Below are 19746 nucleotides of genomic sequence, written 5' to 3'. Positions count from 1 at the left end.
TCCCCACCCTGTCATGGAAGCATCTGTTGTTATTACGTATTGTGGCACTGGGTCTTGGAAAGGCCGTCCTTTGTTTAAATTTATATTGTCCCACCATAGAAGCGAGAGGTAAGTTTGGCGGTCTATTAACACCAGATCTAGAAGGTGACCCTGTGCTTGTGACCATTGTGATGCTAGGCACTGTTGTAAGGGCCTCATGTGCAGTCTTGCGTTTGGGACAATGGCTATGCATGAAGACATCATGCCTAGGAGTTGTAATATCATCTTTGCTTGTATCTTTTGTGTTGGATACATGCGTTGTATGATGTTGTTGAAGTTTTGAATTCTTTGTGGACTTGGAGTGGCTACTCCTTTTGTTGTGTTTATTATGGCTCCTAGGTACTGTTGTACTTTGCACGGCAGGATGTTGGATTTTGCGAAGTTGACGGTGAACCCCAGTCTGTAGAGGGTTTGTATGATTTGATTTGTGTGGTGTGAGCACTTTGATAACGAATGGGTCTTGATTAGCCAGTCGTCTAGATACAGGAATACATGTATTTGCTGCCTTCTGATGTGTGCAGCGACTACTGCTAGACATTTTGTAAAGACTCTTGGTGCTGTTGTTAAACCGAAAGGCAATACTTTGAATTGGTAATGTATTCCTTTGAATACAAACCTTAGGTATTTCCTGTGCGATGGATGTATTGGTATATGGAAATACGCGTCTTTGAGGTCTAAGGTTGTCATGTAGTCGTTTAGTTTGAGCAATGGTAGCACTTCTTGTAGTGTGACCATGTGAAAGTGGTCTGATTTGATGTATGTGTTTACTATCCTGAGGTCTAGGATTGGTCTTAGCGTTTTGTCCTTCTTTGGTATTAAGAAGTACAGTGAATAAACTCCTGTGTTTATTTGTGTGTTTGGTACTAATTCGATTGCATTCTTCTGCAATAGTGCTTGAACTTCTGTCTCCAGGAGCTCGGAATGATGTTGTGATAAATTTTGTGCTCTTGGTGGTATGTTTGGAGGGAATTGTAGAAATTCTATGCAATAACCATGTTGGATAATTGCTAGAACCCAAGTGTCTGTATTGATTTCCTGCCATGCTTTGTAATAATGACCTATTCTTCCCCCCACTGGTGTTGTGTGGAGGGGATGAGTGACATGTGAGTCACTGCTTAGTTGCAGGGGTTTTGGGGCTTTGAAATTTTCCCCTATTCCTAGGGAATTGCCCTCCTCTGTATTGGCCCTGAAAGCCTCCCCTGTACTGTCCCTGGTAACTGGACGGTGTTGCCTGTGAGGTGCTGGCTTGTGTGGCCTGACCCCGAAACCCCCCTCTAAAGGGTGTCTTGCGGAAGGTGCCGTAGTTTCCTCTGCTCTGCGGGGAGTAGAGTGCGCCCATTGCTTTAGCAGTGTCCGTGTCCTTTTTAAGTTTTTCTATCGCTGTGTCCACTTCTGGACCGAACAGTTCTTTTTCATTGAAAGGCATATTGAGAACTGCCTGCTGTATTTCTGGTTTAAACCCAGACGTTCGTAGCCATGCATGCCTTCTGATGGTCACGGATGTATTAATTGTCCTTGCAGCTGTGTCTGCTGCGTCCATGGAGGAGCGTATCTGGTTGTTTGAAATGTTTTGACCTTCCTCAACCACTTGCTTTGCCCTTTTTTGTAGGTCTTTGGGTAGATGTTCAATGAGGTGTTGCATCTCATCCCAATGGGCTCTGTCATAGCGCGCAAGTAGAGCTTGAGAGTTGGCGATGCGCCACTGGTTTGCAGCTTGTGCTGCGACTGTCTTTCCAGCTGCATCGAACTTGCGGCTTTCTTTATCCGGGGGTGGTGCATCCCCAGATGTGTGGGAGTTGGCCCTTTTCCTAGCTGCTCCTACAACGACGGAATCTGGTGGCAGCTGTGCAGTGATGAAAACAGGGTCTGTAGGGGGGGCCTTATACTTTTTTTCCACTCTTGGTGTGATTGCCCTACTTTTGACCGGCTCCTTAAAAATTTCTTTTGCGTGCCGGAGCATACCAGGGAGCATAGGCAGGCTTTGGTAGGAGCTGTGGGTGGAGGAGAGGGTGTTGAATAAAAAATCATCCTCGACCTGTTCTGAGTGGAGGCTTACATTGTGAAATTGTGCTGCTCTAGCCACCACTTGAGAATACGCAGTGCTGTCTTCTGGTGGAGATGGCTTTGTAGGGTATGCCTCCGGGCTGTTATCTGACACTGGGGCGTCGTATAAGTCCCATGCGTCCTGATCCTGGTCACCCTGGCTCATGGTGGTGTGAGCTGGGGAATGTGATGGAGTTTGTGCTGGTGAGACGTGAATTACAGGTGGAGGAGAGGGTGGTGGAGTAACCTTTTTCACCACCTTTGTTTGTGGTGTTTGTTCAGTTTGGAACTCCAGTCTTCTCTTTCTTCTAATAGGGGGAAGGGTGCTTATTTTCCCTGTTCCCTCCTGTATGAAGATACGCTTTTGCGTATGGTCTACATCGGTAGATTGCAGCTCTTCCTCGAACCTATGCTTTCGCATTTGGGAGGTTAGTGAATGCTCCTCTGTATAAGAGCCTGAAACTTGGTCGGTTGCAGGTTGTTTTGGCGCCGAAACCCTGTCTGCATCTTTTTTCGGCTCCGAGCTGACTTTTCTTTTTTTCGGGGCCGAAACCTCTCGGCGTCGATCTTCGTCGGTGCCGCTGTCTCGGCGTCGAGCCGTGTCTACACCGCTATCTCGGTGTCGATGCTTGTCTCCAGCACTTTCTCGGTCCCGAGAAGGCTGCGTACCGGTGTCTCGACCGGAGTCGGACTGTCTCGGCACTGTTTGGGCCTTTTTCGGTGCCAACGGTCGGTCACCGAATTTATGGGTCGAGCCATGGCCTGGTGGCAGTGGCGTCCCCTGGGCCTTGTCAATCTTCTTATGTGTTGTTTTCGACGTCTTACTCACGGTTTGTGGGTCATCGAATTCCTCGGAGTCCGATTCGTGGATCGAGAAGGTACCTTCCTCTTCTTGTTCCTCGAACTCTCGGTGGGCTGTCGGCGCGGACGCCATTTGAAGTCTTCTGGCTCGACGGTCTCGGAGTGTTTTTCGAGACCGGAACGCACGACAGGCCTCGCAGGTGTCTTCACTGTGCTCAGGTGACAGGCACAGGTTACAGACCAAGTGTTGGTCTGTATAGGGGTACTTGTTGTGGCATTTGGGACAGAAACGGAACGGGGTCCGTTCCATCGGCGTTCTTCAGAACGCGGTCGGGCCGACCAGGCCCCGACGGGGGATCGAAAAACTACCCCGAAGGGCACCGGAGCTCTTCGATCTTCGATGCGGTGTTGAATCTAACTACGCCGATCCCGAACGCAACAATACCGACGAAAATCTTCCGAATTTAGCTATCTTTCCGTTCCGAAACTCGGAGCGACAGGAATACGTCCGAACCCGATGGCGGAAAAAAAACAATCGAGGATAGAGTCGACGCCCATGCGCAATGGACACAAAAGGAGGAGTCACTCGGTCCCGTGACTCGAAAGACTTCTTTGAAGAAAAACAACTTGTAACACTCCGGCCCAACACCAGATGGCGAGCTATTGCAAAACATGCGTATCTACAGCGACAGATGCCATCGAACATAATGTTTTGAGCCTCAGTAGTCTCAGTGACCAGCTGTGCACTTCCTCAAAAGGTGTGCATATAAGAAATGTCAACAGTAAGTTTAAGTCCAATTGCAGCATGACAAATGTCTTTGGGGGAAACATATGTCACACCTTTAAATTAGCGGAACACAAAAGGTTAATTAAACAGACGTGGCTGACCAGGTAAACACATGAAGGCCAAAAGGACTGACAGATAGCAATTAACTGAGAGAACTGTACTGACTTTCTTCAGAACTCAAGGGAGAAGAGGCAGTGATAGGAACACGCACAGAAGATCAGTGTCCAATTGCTGTTGGAATGCAGCTTCCAGCAACTTTATATGAGGACACTCCAGTGAGCAGTAGAGTTGATACTGCGCATTCTTTCGCATTTAACCAGGGGACGCCTCACTGTTCAAAGATGCCACTCCTGCTCCACTAGCCTACGTCTACTCTGCCCGCCTGCCAAGGCACTCAAAGATCACTCTCAAAGTCTGGCTACAGAAAAATATTCTGATAGTCCAGCCATTTCCATAGACTTTGGGCCTCCTGGCACAGGAGCCAGGATACCACTCTGGCCTGCTTGCTGCTTTACCACACGACTTCCATGTGTTTTGTGAGGACCTGCACTAGCTTCTATTTGATAAAAGGTAGGAAGGCTTTCAGGTCCAGACGTATCACCCAAAGTGCCAAAAGGCTGATGTGGAGCTGGCTCTGCCAGAGACCAGGGGCCTTGGATCTCCACCTCTCCCAGGTAATGCCCTCAGCCCAGCAGTGATGCGTCTCTTACAACCATGAAATCAGGGTGGGGAAGGAACCGTGGCCTGCTGCAAGGGAGGGTGGTGCTTGTCTACCACTACAGAAGATCCTGATAAGTCGCCTAAGAGATAAGGATGGAGTCAGAAAGGCAGCCATAATACCCTGCCCACTGAAACCCGAGGTTCTTCTGAAGAGTCCGCTTATGCTAGCTGGTGATTGAGATAACATGAATGCATGAAGGTAGGACTGCAATAAGCCTCAAAGCTGCCTTCAATGATACCCAGGACTGACCCAGAAACAATGACCACATCATCACTTTCAAGAACAACCGGAGACCAACTAAGGTCAAAGGAGAGCATGTCACATTGAAAGTGTTCCGACCTCAGAGTGAACAAATAATAATTTATTTGTTTTATTTATAAAATTTTATATAATGCAAACATGGCAATAGAAGGGTATTAGAGCGCTTTACACATGTCATGTAAGAAGAAGCATGTAGATTACGCAGTAAACTATTTGTGAACATAAAACAGTGCAGCAGCTCCAAGGTGGGGGCAGCGACCACCACAAGGTAAAGGCCAATAGGTAATATAAAGGTCAAAGCGAGAGAGTAAAAACCATGGAAGTAGACACTGTGTCATATCGACAGTTGTAGGCAGAGAAGTCAAGTGAGTTGGTCACTGCCTTCTGATTAAGGATTAAGGATATAAGATGTTTTTTATATACTTTTGGGTCTCACACCCAACGCTGCCGCAGTGACGAAGGACAATGCGAGAGGAAGCTTTCTGGTTTGTATAGATAGATAGATAAGATAGATAGATAGACAGAAAATGGACCACTACCCTATCTGTATTACTGGTAAGGCTTCCAGTTTTACGTGTTTTATATTTTTTTTACAGACAGAAAACAATCCATTTTCTGCCTGTATTTATTTTTAAAAGCAGAAAAAAACAGAAAATGGTGCTTCTTGTGAATGACTCTCCTTGCTGTCCTTCATGAAGACCAGACCACCTGCTGAGCAGACAGACACAATGGAAACTAAAAACAGGATGAGGTTCCCTTAAATACAGGCATATTTCAACACATATTTGTATATAACGCTAATATTTACCTGTAGGTGTAGTGTTTTGTTATATTTGGGTGCTTAATTTTCTAAAACACAACAAGCATCAAAGTATAAGTGCATGTTTATCAGTTACAAAATGCAGAAATATACTATTTTACAACTCCATTTATTCTCAGAACATAAAATAAATATGGATAAACACAGACTGAAATGTTAAGAATGTAAATACCATAAAACCAGGAGCCCTAATTACTGGTAAAGGAATGCAACTGCCATACTTTAGGATCAAAATGGCACCAGTCAGTGATTCTAGGCTTGTGTCCGAATGTTCTCAATTTGTCAAGGTTGTTCATCTGAATCGGATTCAGAAACCGTTTCCTGCTCAGGCCCTACCCTGTTCTGTGACCTATATTCAAAGCTGTCGGAGTCTTTCCTGGGTCCAATTTCTCAGTTTCAGCCAGTGCAGACATAAGCATCGGCAAAAGGTAAACCAGCCACTCAAGCATCTGATTGGAGGCAGAAGGATGGATCCCATACAGCCAAAAGAAAAATGGCGAGACAAATTCTCACAGGGGAGGATCCAAGATGTGACTGACAATGACTTAAGCCAGCTGCTGAGGATCACGAAGCAAAAGAAGCCAATGGCTGAAGGCGGCTGACCCAAAGCCCCTTCGAATATGTATAACACATGTCCACCACAAATGGCACACGCCTCATACACATCAAAACTGAAAACTGTCAACGGGAACAGGATCTTCTTACAACAGAAAAGAATGGAAAGCTACTCTGCCTAAGAAGCAAAGGCAAAACTGCTAATATTTAATTACCCCATTATTTATTTAGGGAGATATAACAGACAACATAAAAGTTACAAAAATGCACAATCAAGGGAACAATAACATTCTGTGGTCACAATGCCACAAGTCACTAAGGTCTTTTGGCAATTCCATACAGAATTTTTCAGAAGAGATCGCAAAGGCGAGTTTGAGGCAGTGACATCATTGCATTAAATCCTGGGGAAATGGAAAATAACACCAGAAAAAGGGTTGCATCATTATAACTTTTCTATGGGCTATGGTAAGGGGTGAGATTTGTAGAAATATTTACAGAAAATAAATGGATTTAGGCAGTGCTTACCTGTAGCCATGATCTTTGTAGTCCTTGGCAGAAGAGTAAACAACAGAGCTTGCTTTAACACTGATCTGCTGGAAAAGGTTCCATACCTCCTGGTAAATGTATTGCTAAAAGAAAAGCAACAGCTTTACTGAAGGCAAGGACAGAGACAAAATAGATGTTAATAGTCCTACCTAAACATAGAGTGAGTACAAATACACACATTAGGTAAGCGTTAGTACAACCCTCTGCCTGGTGATCCTGGTGGCCTCGTCGTCAGTCCAAGGAAGGCAGAATCTAGTCACTGTCAGTGCACAAGTACTCTCATTTATTACATTCTAAACAATCATAACACCTGTGTCAGCTGGTGGATCATTAGTGAGGACTGAAAAACATAGTGTGCCCCAAAGGAAGTATAGTACAGGCTGCCACTTAACACTAAACACACATACCGACAGGCCGATCGAAGAGCTTCTGGTAAAGGTGGGGCAGGGCATCCCAGTTACACAGTACATGGTATGGTCTCTTGAGGTTTTCAGAAAAGGTCTTCTAAAAGTTGTGGAAAGATTTTACCAGGGCTATACGGAGAGCAAGAGTCATGTTCAGTTCTGGAGGGCACATTCAGACTACAATATCTGGTTCTGGGTGCCAGTAATCCAGACGAAAAAATACATCAGATTTGGGGACTGTACAAGGGGTGGCACCAAGACGGGGAATGACAAACAGCACGCTTTACGAGGTGAGTCTAGTGAATTTAAAGGTGTGCAAAACGGAAGAAAGAAGGAATGGCACAAGAAAAAGGCGTTAAAAATTCTAAGGGGAATTAACACAGACTATGCACTTTCAGACTCACATAGGAGAAGGACGAAAGCATGTACATCATTCAAGATGCTTTCCATGTCACTTTAAGCCACGCTCTATTGCTCTCTGATTATATTACAATTGTGCCTGTAATTTACCTTGAAAGTATTGCTCCTTGCCCTCTAGGAGTCAACTGAAAGAGTCATTGTGTTACTTGTTCCATTGTATCCGTGCTCCTGTTTCTGGGGAGTTGAACAGATTAACACATTCCTTTGCACATAGCTCGTTAATTTCCCCTTGGGCACTCTAAAAGGGCTCTCTGACCTCTGTATACCCTTGCATCTAGCGCTGCGGAGTGGCTTGATGCGCTTACAACCTTCTGTCTCTCGCTTACATTTCCAGTGATGACCATGCAACCCAGCTGATCAATGATGAGGACGTCCAGAGGCGACGGGGGCTGGCAGAACTTCTGCTGCAGGATCTGAAGAATGGGCTCCATCACTTTTGGGGTGTCCCTCAATGCCACGGCGATGTGCCCAAGTGAGCGGATTGTGTGATCGGGAATTAAATGGGCATCCCTGTTAGAATCAAAACACAGCACGTAAGATAAAATATAAATTGTGAAAATAAACAGCGCACACATACTACGATTGTGATAGTCAATGGTTATATCTTGTATTGGGGATGGAATTGTCCTATGGTGCATTTCAATAAAGGCATACTGCACTGATCTAGAGTTAAATCTAGCACATTGATTTATGTTATATTACAGTAGGCTAACTTCCGTTATGTATCTTCCTTTGGCTATCTTCTTGTCAAATTAATTTATTGGTAAATTGAACACAGAAATGAACTCCAGATTATGGCTGTGTAGAGTTTACAAAGGGCGGTCATCGGCTGTCTCTACAGCGCACACCCTTTACTGGAAAGACATATTTTAAAATTTGTTTTGAAAGTGTTCGTTGTGAAGAAAGGAAAACAAATATCAATATCAAGTTAATTTTTATTACATTTGTGTCTAGTGGCACCGCCATTTAATGTGGGAGAAGTATTACACTGGTGTATGATGAAGAGGCCAGGGAAGGCATGGAAGAGGAATGACCAAATCTATTGTAGACATCCAGGCCTCCAGCAAAACCACAGTAATGTATAGACAACTAGAGCAGAAACTGCAATGCATCATGGTACATTAACTCATGATGTGAGCTGCACACGCAGATCTGCCCATACAAATGAATACTTGGTCATCTTTGAACTATGGGCTTTCAGACAACAAAAGCAGTGATACACACATCAGTGACGTGGTATGAATATTTCCTGCAATGGACTGCTATCAAGCTTTAAGCTTTCTGACAGATGGTAAAGTTAATGAGCTCCAAGCTGAAGAATAAAAGGAAAATTTAATTTTTGAGGGTTGTGTTTACAATGATAGAGAAGGAAAGTGTTACTTACCAGTAGACATCTGTTCGTGGCATGTAGTGCTGTAGATTCACATGCTGTGCATAAGCTTGCCATCTAGTGTTGGGTTCAAGTGGTACAGCATGTTTTTCTTCGAAGAAGCTTTTCGAGTCACAGGATTGCGTGACTACTCCGCTCGATAATACTGCTCATGGGCATTGAGTCCTTTGTTAGACTGCTTCTCCGCAGGTGGGAGAGTGAAGTAGTGAAATAGAGAGTAGAATAGAAGTCCATGCAAGGTATCTACTTATGCACAATATTTACATGTTAATAAATTGCAACGTTCACACGCGTCTGGGGAGGAGGGAGGGTGCATGTGAATCTACAGCACTACATGCCACGAACAGATGTCTACTGGTAAGTAACATTTTCCATTCAATGGCATGTGTGGCTGTAGATACACATGCTGTGCATAGTCTGAAAAGCAGTCCTTCCTAGAAATGGTGGCTAGCCTGTAGGAGTTGCAATTGTTTGAAAGAGTGTTTTGAGTACTGCTTGTCCAACATTTGCTTGATGATGTGCAAATACATCTACACAATAATGTTTTGTAAAGGTATTGGTGTTGACCATATGGCTGCTTTACAAATATCTGCTATAGGTATGTTACCTAAAAATGCCATAGGTGCACCTTTCTTCCCAGTGGAGTGCGCTCTAGGTGGTAAAGGTAATTGTCGTTTGGCTTTACTGTAGCAAGTTTGAGTACACTTGACTATCCATCTAGCTACACTTTGTTTAGATATTGGCTCTCCTTTATGGGGCACTGAGAAAGCCACAAAAAGTTGTTTTGTTTTCCTAAAGTCTTTGGTTCTATCTATATAATACATAAAAACCATTTTAGCATCAAGAATGTGTAGAGCCCTTTCTGCCACAGAATCTGGCTGGGGAATGAAAACTGCAAATTCTATTAACTGAAATTGTGAAACTATTTTTGGAAGGAATTTTGGATTAGTTCTTACTACAATATTTTCCTTATAAATTTCGAAGAAAGGTTCTTCCAAAGTTAAAGCCTGGAGCTCAACTAACACATCTAAGGGAATTGTAAAGAACAGGAGTGAAGTGGCTCAAAAGGGGGAACCATAAGCCTTGTGAGGACAATGTTGAAATTTCAGGATGGAGCTGGAGGAATCCTTGGGGGAATTATTCTTTTAAGTCCTCCCATAAATGCGTTGATAACTGGGATTCTAAATTCAGAAATATGTGGTCTGTTTTGAGGATATGCAGCTATGGCTGCCAAATGTAGACAAATGGAAGTGTAAGCAAGATTTGCTTTTTGTGAATGTAGTAAATAACAGACAATCTCTTGTACTGTTGGCTTAAGAGGGTCAATGTTTTGTCTTTGTCAATAGCAAACAAAATGTTTTCATTTTGCTGCGTAACATCGTCTAGTTGTAGGTTTACAGGCTTCTTTAAAAATATTCATACATTCAAGGGGTAGTTGTAAATACCCAATTTTTATGACCTCAGGAGCCATATCGCTAGGTTGAGCGTTTTGGGATCTGGATGCCTTATTTGACCCTGATTTTGTGTTAGAAGATCTGGTCTGTGTTGGGGAGCTTCTGATGTGGAACTACTGAGAGATCCAAGAGTTTTGGGAACCATGGTTGATGTGCCCATGTAGGAACTACCAGGATCATAATGAGGGAAGATTGTTTGAGCTTCTGAACAAGAAAAGGAATGAGTGGGAGAGGGGAAAAAGCGTAAGCAAATATCCCTGGCCAACTCATCCACAGGGAATTGCCTTTGGATTAAGGGTCCGGATACCTGGAGTTGAAGTTTTGGCATTTTGTGTTTTGAGGTGTGGCAAACAGGTCTATTCGAGGTGTTCCCCACTTTTGAAAGTACTGGCGGAGCACTTTTGGGTGGAGTTCCCATTCGTGGGACTTGTTGCTGCATCCTGTTGAGCAGATCTGCAAAGTGATTGTCTATCTCTGGGAGATATTGTGCCACTATGTGAATGTGGTGATGAATTGCCCATTTCCATATTGTTTGTGCAAGATGGGGCAGTTGATGAGATTGTGTCCTCTCCTGTTTTTGAAGATAGTACATGACATTCATTTTGTCTGTTCGTAGCAGCACTACCTTGTGTTACAATTGTAGAAGGAACGCTTGCATTGCTAGGAAGGCTGCTTGCAGTTCCAGGTAATTGATGTGCAAGGACTGTTGAGTGTGTCCCATAGCTCCGGACAGTGAGGTTGTGGAGATGCGCTCCCCATCCGGTATTTGAGGCGTCTGTCGTGAGAGTGATCTGAGTCAAAGAGTCTAAAAAGGGCTGTACCTGGAGAGTATGAGGATGAGATGAGGTAACTGATGGTAAACCCTAGAGACTGTAGAAGACGAACTGTGAGTTGTGTTGAAACTGTGTGAATGAAATGGCTTTGATAAGCCAATCGTCCAAGTAAGGGATGTGCTGCAACTATCACAAGCATTGGAGCCAGGCATGTCACCTAATGATGACGCTGGTGTTAATCCTGCACGATGCTGTATCAGCAGCATCAACCGCACATCTAATTAAATTATTTGAAATTGTTTGGCCTTCAGCTACACCCCTTTTCCGGAGTTCCTTCAGGGTATCCCAGTGAGCTCTATTTCACTGTGATAGTAATGCCTGGGTGTTAGCAATCCGCCAGTGATTGGTTGCTTGAGCCGCCACTCTCTTACCTGCAGCATCAAATGTTTTGCATTCTTTATCAGGAGGAGGTGTGTCTCCTGATGATTGGCTATTAGCCCTCTTGCGAGCAGTAGAGGCAACACTTTTATAAATAAAGGGCCAGTGGGTGCAACCTTATATTTTTTACCCACCCTAGTAGTGATAACCCTTGATCTAACTGGCTCTTTAAATATATTGCCTGCATGCCTAGGCATGGCTGGGAGCACTGGAAGAAACTGACTCTCCTTGTGTGTTGTACCAAGGGTGTCAAATAAAAAAATCATCTTCCACTGGATCTATGCACATGTGTACATTGTGAAATGCTGCTGCCCTGGCTATAACCTGTTGATATGAGGTGGAATCCTCAGGCGGTGATGATCTAACTGGATAGAGATACGGATCATTAGGTGCAATAGGATTCAGACTGTATGTATCCCATGGGTCAGGATCATCTAGTGTATCTCCCATATCGTGAGCCCCACTAGGTGGTGAAGTAGGTAGTATGAACCCCAAAGGAGGGGGAGATGTTGGTGGATGAGAATAATGTGGAGAAGTAGGTGGAGGTGGTGAGGGTTGAGAGCAGCCTGAGTAAAGAAAGGAGTCTTTTCCTTTGTAGTTTATTTTTAGGGGCGGAGAGGAGTCAAGCGCCTCTTGAAAAGTCAATTTCCTCTTTAGAGGGGAGAAGGTGATGTTATAATCTGTCCTGTTTCTTCTTGAATTTGAAGTCTGCACTGACGAGCGTCCATAACTTCTAATATTTGCTCCACCGGTGAAGGGGTTGTTAGAGACGGTCAGAATCCAAAGAGGTCTTTTATAAGATTTTTAAGATTTCCGGTTCAAAGTCTTTTGTGTATGGTATATTTCTAGTGCCGAAACTGTAGATGGTTGTTTTTCCTTTTTTCGGTATCGAAGTGGTCAATACCGAAATGGTCAACATCGAAGCACCATGTATTTTTGGTTGTGTCATAGCCAAAGTGGAGGTGCTCGAGGTTGATGCAGAAGTTTTATCTTTGGCTGTTTTCAGTGCTGAGCCGGAAGTTGGGGCATCCAAATAAGTTTCTCAGCTCCAGCCATTGCTGGAAGGTAGTGGCGGACCAGTGACCTCCTTTGATGTAGTTTTGACCAAGGGTGAAAGTGTCTTTTTACTCACGGTTTGTGCCGACTGCAACAATTAACTCTCGATGTCCGATTGTGCTTCGGAGTCAGAGTCTTGAATGGAGAAGGCTTGTTCTTGCTCCAGCTCTTCCTGTGCATGCTCGTCACCGAAGATGTCCAGTGTGTCGTCTGCAGTGCTGAATGCCATTTCCATTCAACGTGCTCTTCGATCTGAGTGTTTTTTTCGATCAAAATGATCGGCACGCTTCGTAGGTCTGCTTGTTGTCGTCGGGGGAGAGACACAAATTACGCACCTGGTGGTGGTCGGTGTGTGGAAATTTGTAGTGGAATCAAGGGCAAAACCGAAATTAGGACTACATAGTCAGATGCCACGTGAAGGAGGTAGGCCCAAGGAGGCCCGGGAGGGCCACGTCTGCCCCGAAGGGCTGAAAATCAATTCATGGTCTAAGGTGGAATTGAAAACAGAGTATGGAAGAATACAGGATTGAAACAATACCGACAGTAATAGAAAGACAGAGAGAATACTCTTTTGGACTGTATGCAGCCGAAAGCCCGGAGCGAGAGGAACACACGTACGAACCAGACAGCGGAGAGAAAATCTAACAAAGGACTGGATGCCCATGCGCAGTTTTACCAAAAGGGGGAGTCACTTGATCCTGTGACTCGAAAAGTTTCTTCGATGAAAAACAAGTTGTCCCACTCCGAACCCATCACTAGATGGAGAGCTTATGCACAGCATTTGTATCTACAGCCATACATGCCATCGAATATGAAGTTCCAGGGGGTTTTGGTCCAGAATCCGGTGCCATTTGGGATAAAAGTAGCTGCCACAGTGTTCAAGCTGCAGCACTCTCGGCTTCCTTTGGGATGCTCCAGTGACAAAAGTGCATAGATGCTACCTCCTTACTCTGGGACTACCTTCCATGAGGAAACCTGAAACCCAGTGCCCTGCGAGCCTGTCAGTCCCAGTCAACAATGGTCCGTACAATGTAATGTGTCCAGTAATCAGCAAGAAGGCAGAATGATTACATCTGGGAATGGGATTAGTATCAAGGCAGGCTCAATATAAGTACATTTTGTGTCAGCCACACAGCAGCTTCTACAGCATCATCCGTCACGTATAACCACATAGCCTGAATCTTTATCTTAAGCACACTCTTCTCCTAAATGCCTGCTTCCTCTTGCCATTCACCTCTGTGACTGACTATTCCCACACAACCTGCTTGTAGCTGTTCAGGCGGAACACCCCTTCCAGTTGCTGGGACAACATATCCTAACAAAGCAAAAGCCGAAGAGGAGAGCTGATCCCCAAGGTCAGAGGTTGGAGTACCATACCCTCTGAGCACAGTCTGGGGCTATGAATATGTGCTGTGCTCTGTTACATCTCACCTTCACATGGAAAATCGGAGTAAAGATTGAGAAAACATACAGAAGACTGAAGTCCCTTCAAAGACTGGATGTGTCTTTTAGAGCTCCTCAAAGACGTATACCGCAGGGAACAGTAAACTGGGCACTGAGTAATCTCAGATGAAGTAAAGATTTTGACTCGGGCATGTCACACTAGGCAAAGATGCCAGGGGTTACCTCCGGATAAAAAAAAATCATTTGTGGTCCGCAGTATAACACTCTCCATCCACCCTGATGTTGAAGGAACCTGCCAATTGACTAGGCAACAGCAAAGTTTTGTTCATCACTCACCAGTGTCGCAGCTGATCAACAGTAGAAACATCTTCAGGGCTAGACGATCTCCTACAGCTTCAACAGATTTATGGGGCAGTGCAGTTCTAACAGGTACCAAAGACCCTGAATCATAACAAGGTCCAGGAGGGTATACCATCTCAGGGACAAGACAACGATCACCATTATGGTAAATGTTGGAGGTGGGCGAACAGCCTGCTGCTAGTCAGACTGTTGTCCGTAAGCACCCACTGACGAACCCCAGAAGCCTACTTGTATCTTGTCTGTAAGGCACAACCAGTGCAAGTCCATTGAAGGTGCAAGTTCCACTGGAGGACGCACATGTGCCACAGGGCGAAAGACTCAGGTGCAAGAGGATAACAGGATGAGCAGCTGCAAACCTCACACAGCTGGAAGCACTTTCGGCCAAAACATCAGGATCATAACTTGAATGTCCTGTACTCATTGAGGACAGTAAGGCCTTCAGGGAGACTTGGGGGGTGATTCTGAGACTGGCGGGCGGCGGAGGCCGCCCGCCAGTCTTCCCCCGACAAAATACCGCTCCGCGGTCGCAAGACCGCTGAGGGTATTTTGAGATTTGCCCTGGGCTGGCGGGCGGCCGCCAAAAGGCCGCCCGCCAGCCCAGGGCAAATCTACCTTCCCACGAGGACGCCGGCTCCGAATGGAGCCGGCGTAGTGGGAAGGTGCGACGGGTGCAGTTGCACCCGTCGCGTATTTCAGTGTCTGCTTTGCAGACACTGAAATACTTTGCGGGCCCTCTTACGGGGGCCCCTGCAGTGCCCATGCCATTGGCATGGGCACTGCAGGGGCCCCCAGGGGCCCCGCGGCACCCCCTACCGCCATCCTGTTCCTGGCGGGAGACCCGCCAGGAACAGGATGGCGGTAGGGGGTGTCAGAATCCCAATGGCGGCGGAGCGCGCTCCGCCGCCATGGAGGATTCTCCCGAGCAGCGGAAAGTCGGCGGGAGACCGCCGACTTTCCGTTTCTGACCGCGGCTGAACCGCCGCGGTCAGAATGCTCGACGGAGCACCGCCAGCCTGTTGGCGGTGCTCCCGTGGTCGGTGACCGCCAGGGTCAGAATGACCCCCTATGTCTAATATTGCCCCATTATAGGGTAGTCTCTGCCTGTGCTGGAGTTAGAATTTGGCCCACTGATGGAGATTCTCAGACTGAGCAACATCCTGTCCGGCAGGTGGTCCAGAAACTACTTGTAACAAATCGAAATGCAGCAAATAGCCATCAATCCTCGAAATGTCAGACTGGGTCGCAACCACCAACATGACCTTCGTAAAGGCATGATGGGCCCATGTAAGGACAAAGGGAAGGACCACAAATTGGTAGTGATCCGAACACACCCCAAAGCCCAGATATTCCCTGTAGGACTCCAGAACCGGCACATGAAAGTACCATTCTTTAAGTCCAAGGACACCATCGAGTCCCTGTGATCCAATGTCAACAAGCCCTAAGTAAGCAACAGCATCTGGATTCTCTGTTTCTGGAGGCACAAGTTCAATACTGTGACGTTCAGGAGCAGAAGCCCTACCCTCCTTGGAAGTACAGAATAGAAGCCTTGTCCCATCTTGTCTTGGAGAATCAGCTCCAGAGAAGCCTTGGCATGGTACTAAGCATGGCCCACATAAATTGATGGATGAGCAGGAAGTATGTGAGGAGGAGCACCCTAAAAAGGTTAGGCATGCCTAATCTTAACTGCTGGCAGGAACCATTGGCCAGATGTAACAGAATACAAAAAACAGATAAACTAACGCACTCATCCCCACTACTGAGCATTTAAGCTCATCCAACGGCGAACTTAAGAGCTTTTACCAGAAGGATCCAGCCTGTGACATCTAGCAAGTTAACAGCAAACCTCCTGTGCAGAGAAAGGTTCGGACTAAGGTAAAGTTTAAGGTGAGAATAGTCTTGCAAGTAGACGGCCCTGAATGTAGGATTTCCTTAAGCAAGTTGGCTTTAGTCTCATCCAAATGGAGTAGCAAATCCAGAAACGTCTGTAGCCCTGCAGATGACAACGGTAAAGGAAGCACGCTTCTTTGTTAGAGTGTTATGAGGTGATTCCAGGGCGAGGTGTCCAGGTCACTGGAGTACTGCATATAAAAGACTTAAATCAGTTTAATGAGGAAACAGACGATTATTCACCTCTTCCTTGTCATCCTCATCATATGTAATAGTCAGAGGATCCAAAATAGAGCCAAATATGGCTTCCATACAGGTAAATCTCAGGCTCCACGAAAGAGAGGCCACAATTGGTGTGTTGCCAAAGCAAGGTAGACTGAATAGGGTCTGAAAGGAGGTAGCAGCACAGAAGTTGTTAACAGAATTGCAACAAAAAACATGGTAATGGATCAAATGCTTGAATTAATCTCAGCCATTGGCATTCATCCGGACCAAATACCAGTCCATTGTTTTTTGCCTACCTTCCCACACTCAACAGAGGGTAACCTTATGAAAATCAACATTGACACTGATCCTCATAGGAACAGCCCATCACAAACTTTCAGCGACACCGCTCCAGAAGGGAACATAAGCACTCACAGATCGGTTCTGGCCTATTTGAGCATCGTCAGTAGAGTGCAGTTTGACTCCTATTAAGTGAGGCTGGGGGCGTCACTGGCTCTGTAGGACCCACATGGACTCCTGAGGGAGGAAGCGCAATGCTGAAAACTGCTGTATAGCGTCCTTGAAGGTTACAGCCTGCTGTGGATCCAAAAACAGTCCTGGGAACTCGGAGCATGTTTTTTAAGGGCTGGAACAGGCTCAGAAGATGAACAAGTCGGTTTTGGATCGGGATGATGCAGACTACTAGACCTGGCCTCAGAATGGAAACACCTGGAAGAAGCGAAATCACACTTGTGGTGATTTTTAAGCTATTTTCAGAAAGCCGTGTTCTGTGACGTCAACTTATCTTAGAATGGTGATCTGAAGCAGTAACATCTCTGTTTCTTATGGACCTCTGACATGTACAGCTTGCCCCCTGGCCCCATCCCTTGCAATGCGCATCAGAGCATTCTTCACAGATGTAGGATTGTGCTTAGGCCCCATGAAAAAGTGGAGTGGGACTGGGGCGGCATCAGTTTACAACATGTCTGACAAGGTTTAAAACCTGTAATTTTTCTGACAACAACCCTACTCACTTGTCAAAAGATTCTGATTGTCTGTTTGATTTCAAACATTTTTCTTCAGGCGAACAGAACCCCGGATCTGTCTCAAAAGGCACGGAAAAAGGAACTGACATCAGAGCCGAAGTGCATGCTATATATGCAGCTATATGTCATGATGTGTAGGGCGGGCAGACTCACGACCACTGCCGATGGTGCCACCGCCTAAGAGCTGTGGAAGCTTTTCGGGATGTAGTATGGAAGGATTCAAAAGAAGAGGAATCATGGATACAAGCATCTATCATGCTTTTTCATAACAGAAAAGCAAGAATGATTGGTTCTGCTTGCTTTTTCTTCTTCTTACGCTAACGTAAACAAAATGCAATGGATGAAATGCTTGGATTAATCTCAGCCACTGATAAATACTTGAAGCTGCAGTCCAGTGCATCATTATTTTGCACACCCTGCCACCTCAGTTTGGACACATCTATATGCAAATCAGTCTTGACTCTGCTTCAGTGTAAACAGTCCAGCGAGAACTACCAGGCCAGGTCCTCCCTGAACCACAACACAAGCAACCTAAGATCGGCATCACCCCAGCTTGGGCTCATCAGCCAGGTAGAGCTTGATTCTAGTGACACAGTGTGCACTGGACCCTTGAAGGACTGGGATGTGGCTCTGTGTATTTACCAGTGGCTGAGATTATTTCAAGCATGCGATCCATCACTTTTTTGTACACTTTAGTGTGTCACCCTAAATGGGATGGGTATGCCCAGACGTGAATCCCGTCCACACTGTCAATGGAACTAAGCTACACCTGGCTGGTGAAACCTAACTAGGACAAAAATGGTCCTGGGTTGTTTGTGTTCCAGCTCATGGAGGTCCTGGCCTGGCAGTCTGCAATTGACTGCTCCCATTAGAGCAAGGTCAGACTGATTTGCATATGGCAGGGTCCAAACCGAGGTGACATAGTGCAAAAAATAAACATGGACTGGGATAAGGCTATAGTAATTACCGGCGGCTGAGATTCATTCAAGCGTTCCATCCATCGATTTTTGTATACTTTAGAGTGCCACCCTACGTGGAACAGTATGCCTTGACATGGGTCCCACGCACAGTGTCCCTTTAACCAAGGTACACCTGGCTTATGAACCTTAATTAGGGCAAAACTGGTCCTGGGTTGCTTGTGTTCCAGTTCAGCGAGAACCGAGACTAGTAGTTCTGGATGGACTGTTCTCACGGGAGCAGGGTAAAGACCGATTTGCACGAGTGCATCCAAACTGAGGGAACTCGGTGTACAAAACAAAGATAGACTGGGACGTGAGCCCAATAATGACCAGAGGCTGAGATTAATTCAAGCATTCCATCCATCACTTTTTAAAATACTTTTATTATTTTTGGGCAATGAGAACTAAGTAACAGTAACTGTGCTCAGCTTCAAACCTGGGAAACCAAGAGTCCTTTTACCTCCTGGCAGCAAAAGAAAGACGAAAAGAATAATAGAAGCAACTTATAACAGCAAGAAATGTGTAATATTGGAAGACTTACTTCTCATTTTCCTGGGAGATGTAGAGACGGTTTGATAAACTTGCCAGGAAAGCCTCAACGATGACTGGATCAATAGTTAAACCAGCATTTAGACACCTGCAGAAGACGGAACCAACTTAAGCATTATGTACTGAAACACTACAATCAACGTGGCACTAGGACTATTTGTGTTTTAACAAAAGAAAAGTGTGATTTATTTTCAATGCAACTCTCGCTTTCAGATTACATTGTCTCTTAAGTCACAGCTGTACAACAAGAATTTAGAAACTCCTCACTTCAGGCACAGCTGTAGTGCAGATATTCAGTGTGCAGAATAGCTTTTGGCATAATCCTCCTGGCAATATTGTGACTGAACGACAGTTATACATTATGCTAGCAACTATACCGCATATGTATGGGATGCAAACTCACACAACAGTTAAACTGTAGAGGCTTGGAGTTCAAGATCTGATAGCATAATCTTACTGAAAATGCATGGTGCTTATGACATCTCTAATGCCCAACTGTATTCACCCTTACTATAAAAGTACACTGTTGATTTGATGTACCAGCTCTGATGGTACGGCAGAGTTATAGAGTTAGACATGTTCAGTGCTGGTCAACAGAGCATATTTTTAAGAGCACAGTTTTAATGTTGAGGAGTGCATACTCTCAGGAGATAACTGTATTCCAGATGCAAGTGGCGTTTCCATTCAGGGTCCGGATATAATATAGATGCATGAAGTCCTAGCACTCATGACAGTTATATTGAAGATATGTGTGTGGACACTCAATGCATGGCTGCCATGCAGATGTACAGGTGGGCTAAATCTCAAAGCACAGTTGTAATTCAGATGT

At 45.4% G+C, this 19746-nt stretch overlaps 1 protein-coding gene across 2 annotated transcripts in view; it reads right to left on the bottom strand.

Annotated features, from left to right (window-relative positions):
* PI4KA (phosphatidylinositol 4-kinase alpha) overlaps nt 1-19746 on the bottom strand; it is a 520678-nt gene that overhangs the window by 371611 nt on the left and 129321 nt on the right. For both annotated transcript variants that reach the window (XM_069215218.1, XM_069215217.1), the window contains exons 15-17: nt 18910-19005; nt 7724-7907; nt 6553-6656 (exon numbers count right to left, since the gene is read on the bottom strand). In XM_069215218.1, coding sequence (XP_069071319.1) covers nt 6553-6656; nt 7724-7907; nt 18910-19005 — 384 coding nt within the window. The remainder of the gene's footprint in view (nt 1-6552; nt 6657-7723; nt 7908-18909; nt 19006-19746) is intronic.

The sequence above is a fragment of the Pleurodeles waltl genome, chromosome 11 (assembly GCF_031143425.1).
Source record: "Pleurodeles waltl isolate 20211129_DDA chromosome 11, aPleWal1.hap1.20221129, whole genome shotgun sequence".
In the NCBI taxonomy this organism is placed as follows: domain Eukaryota; kingdom Metazoa; phylum Chordata; class Amphibia; order Caudata; family Salamandridae; genus Pleurodeles; species Pleurodeles waltl.
This window is presented reverse-complemented; position numbering and strand designations above follow the sequence as displayed.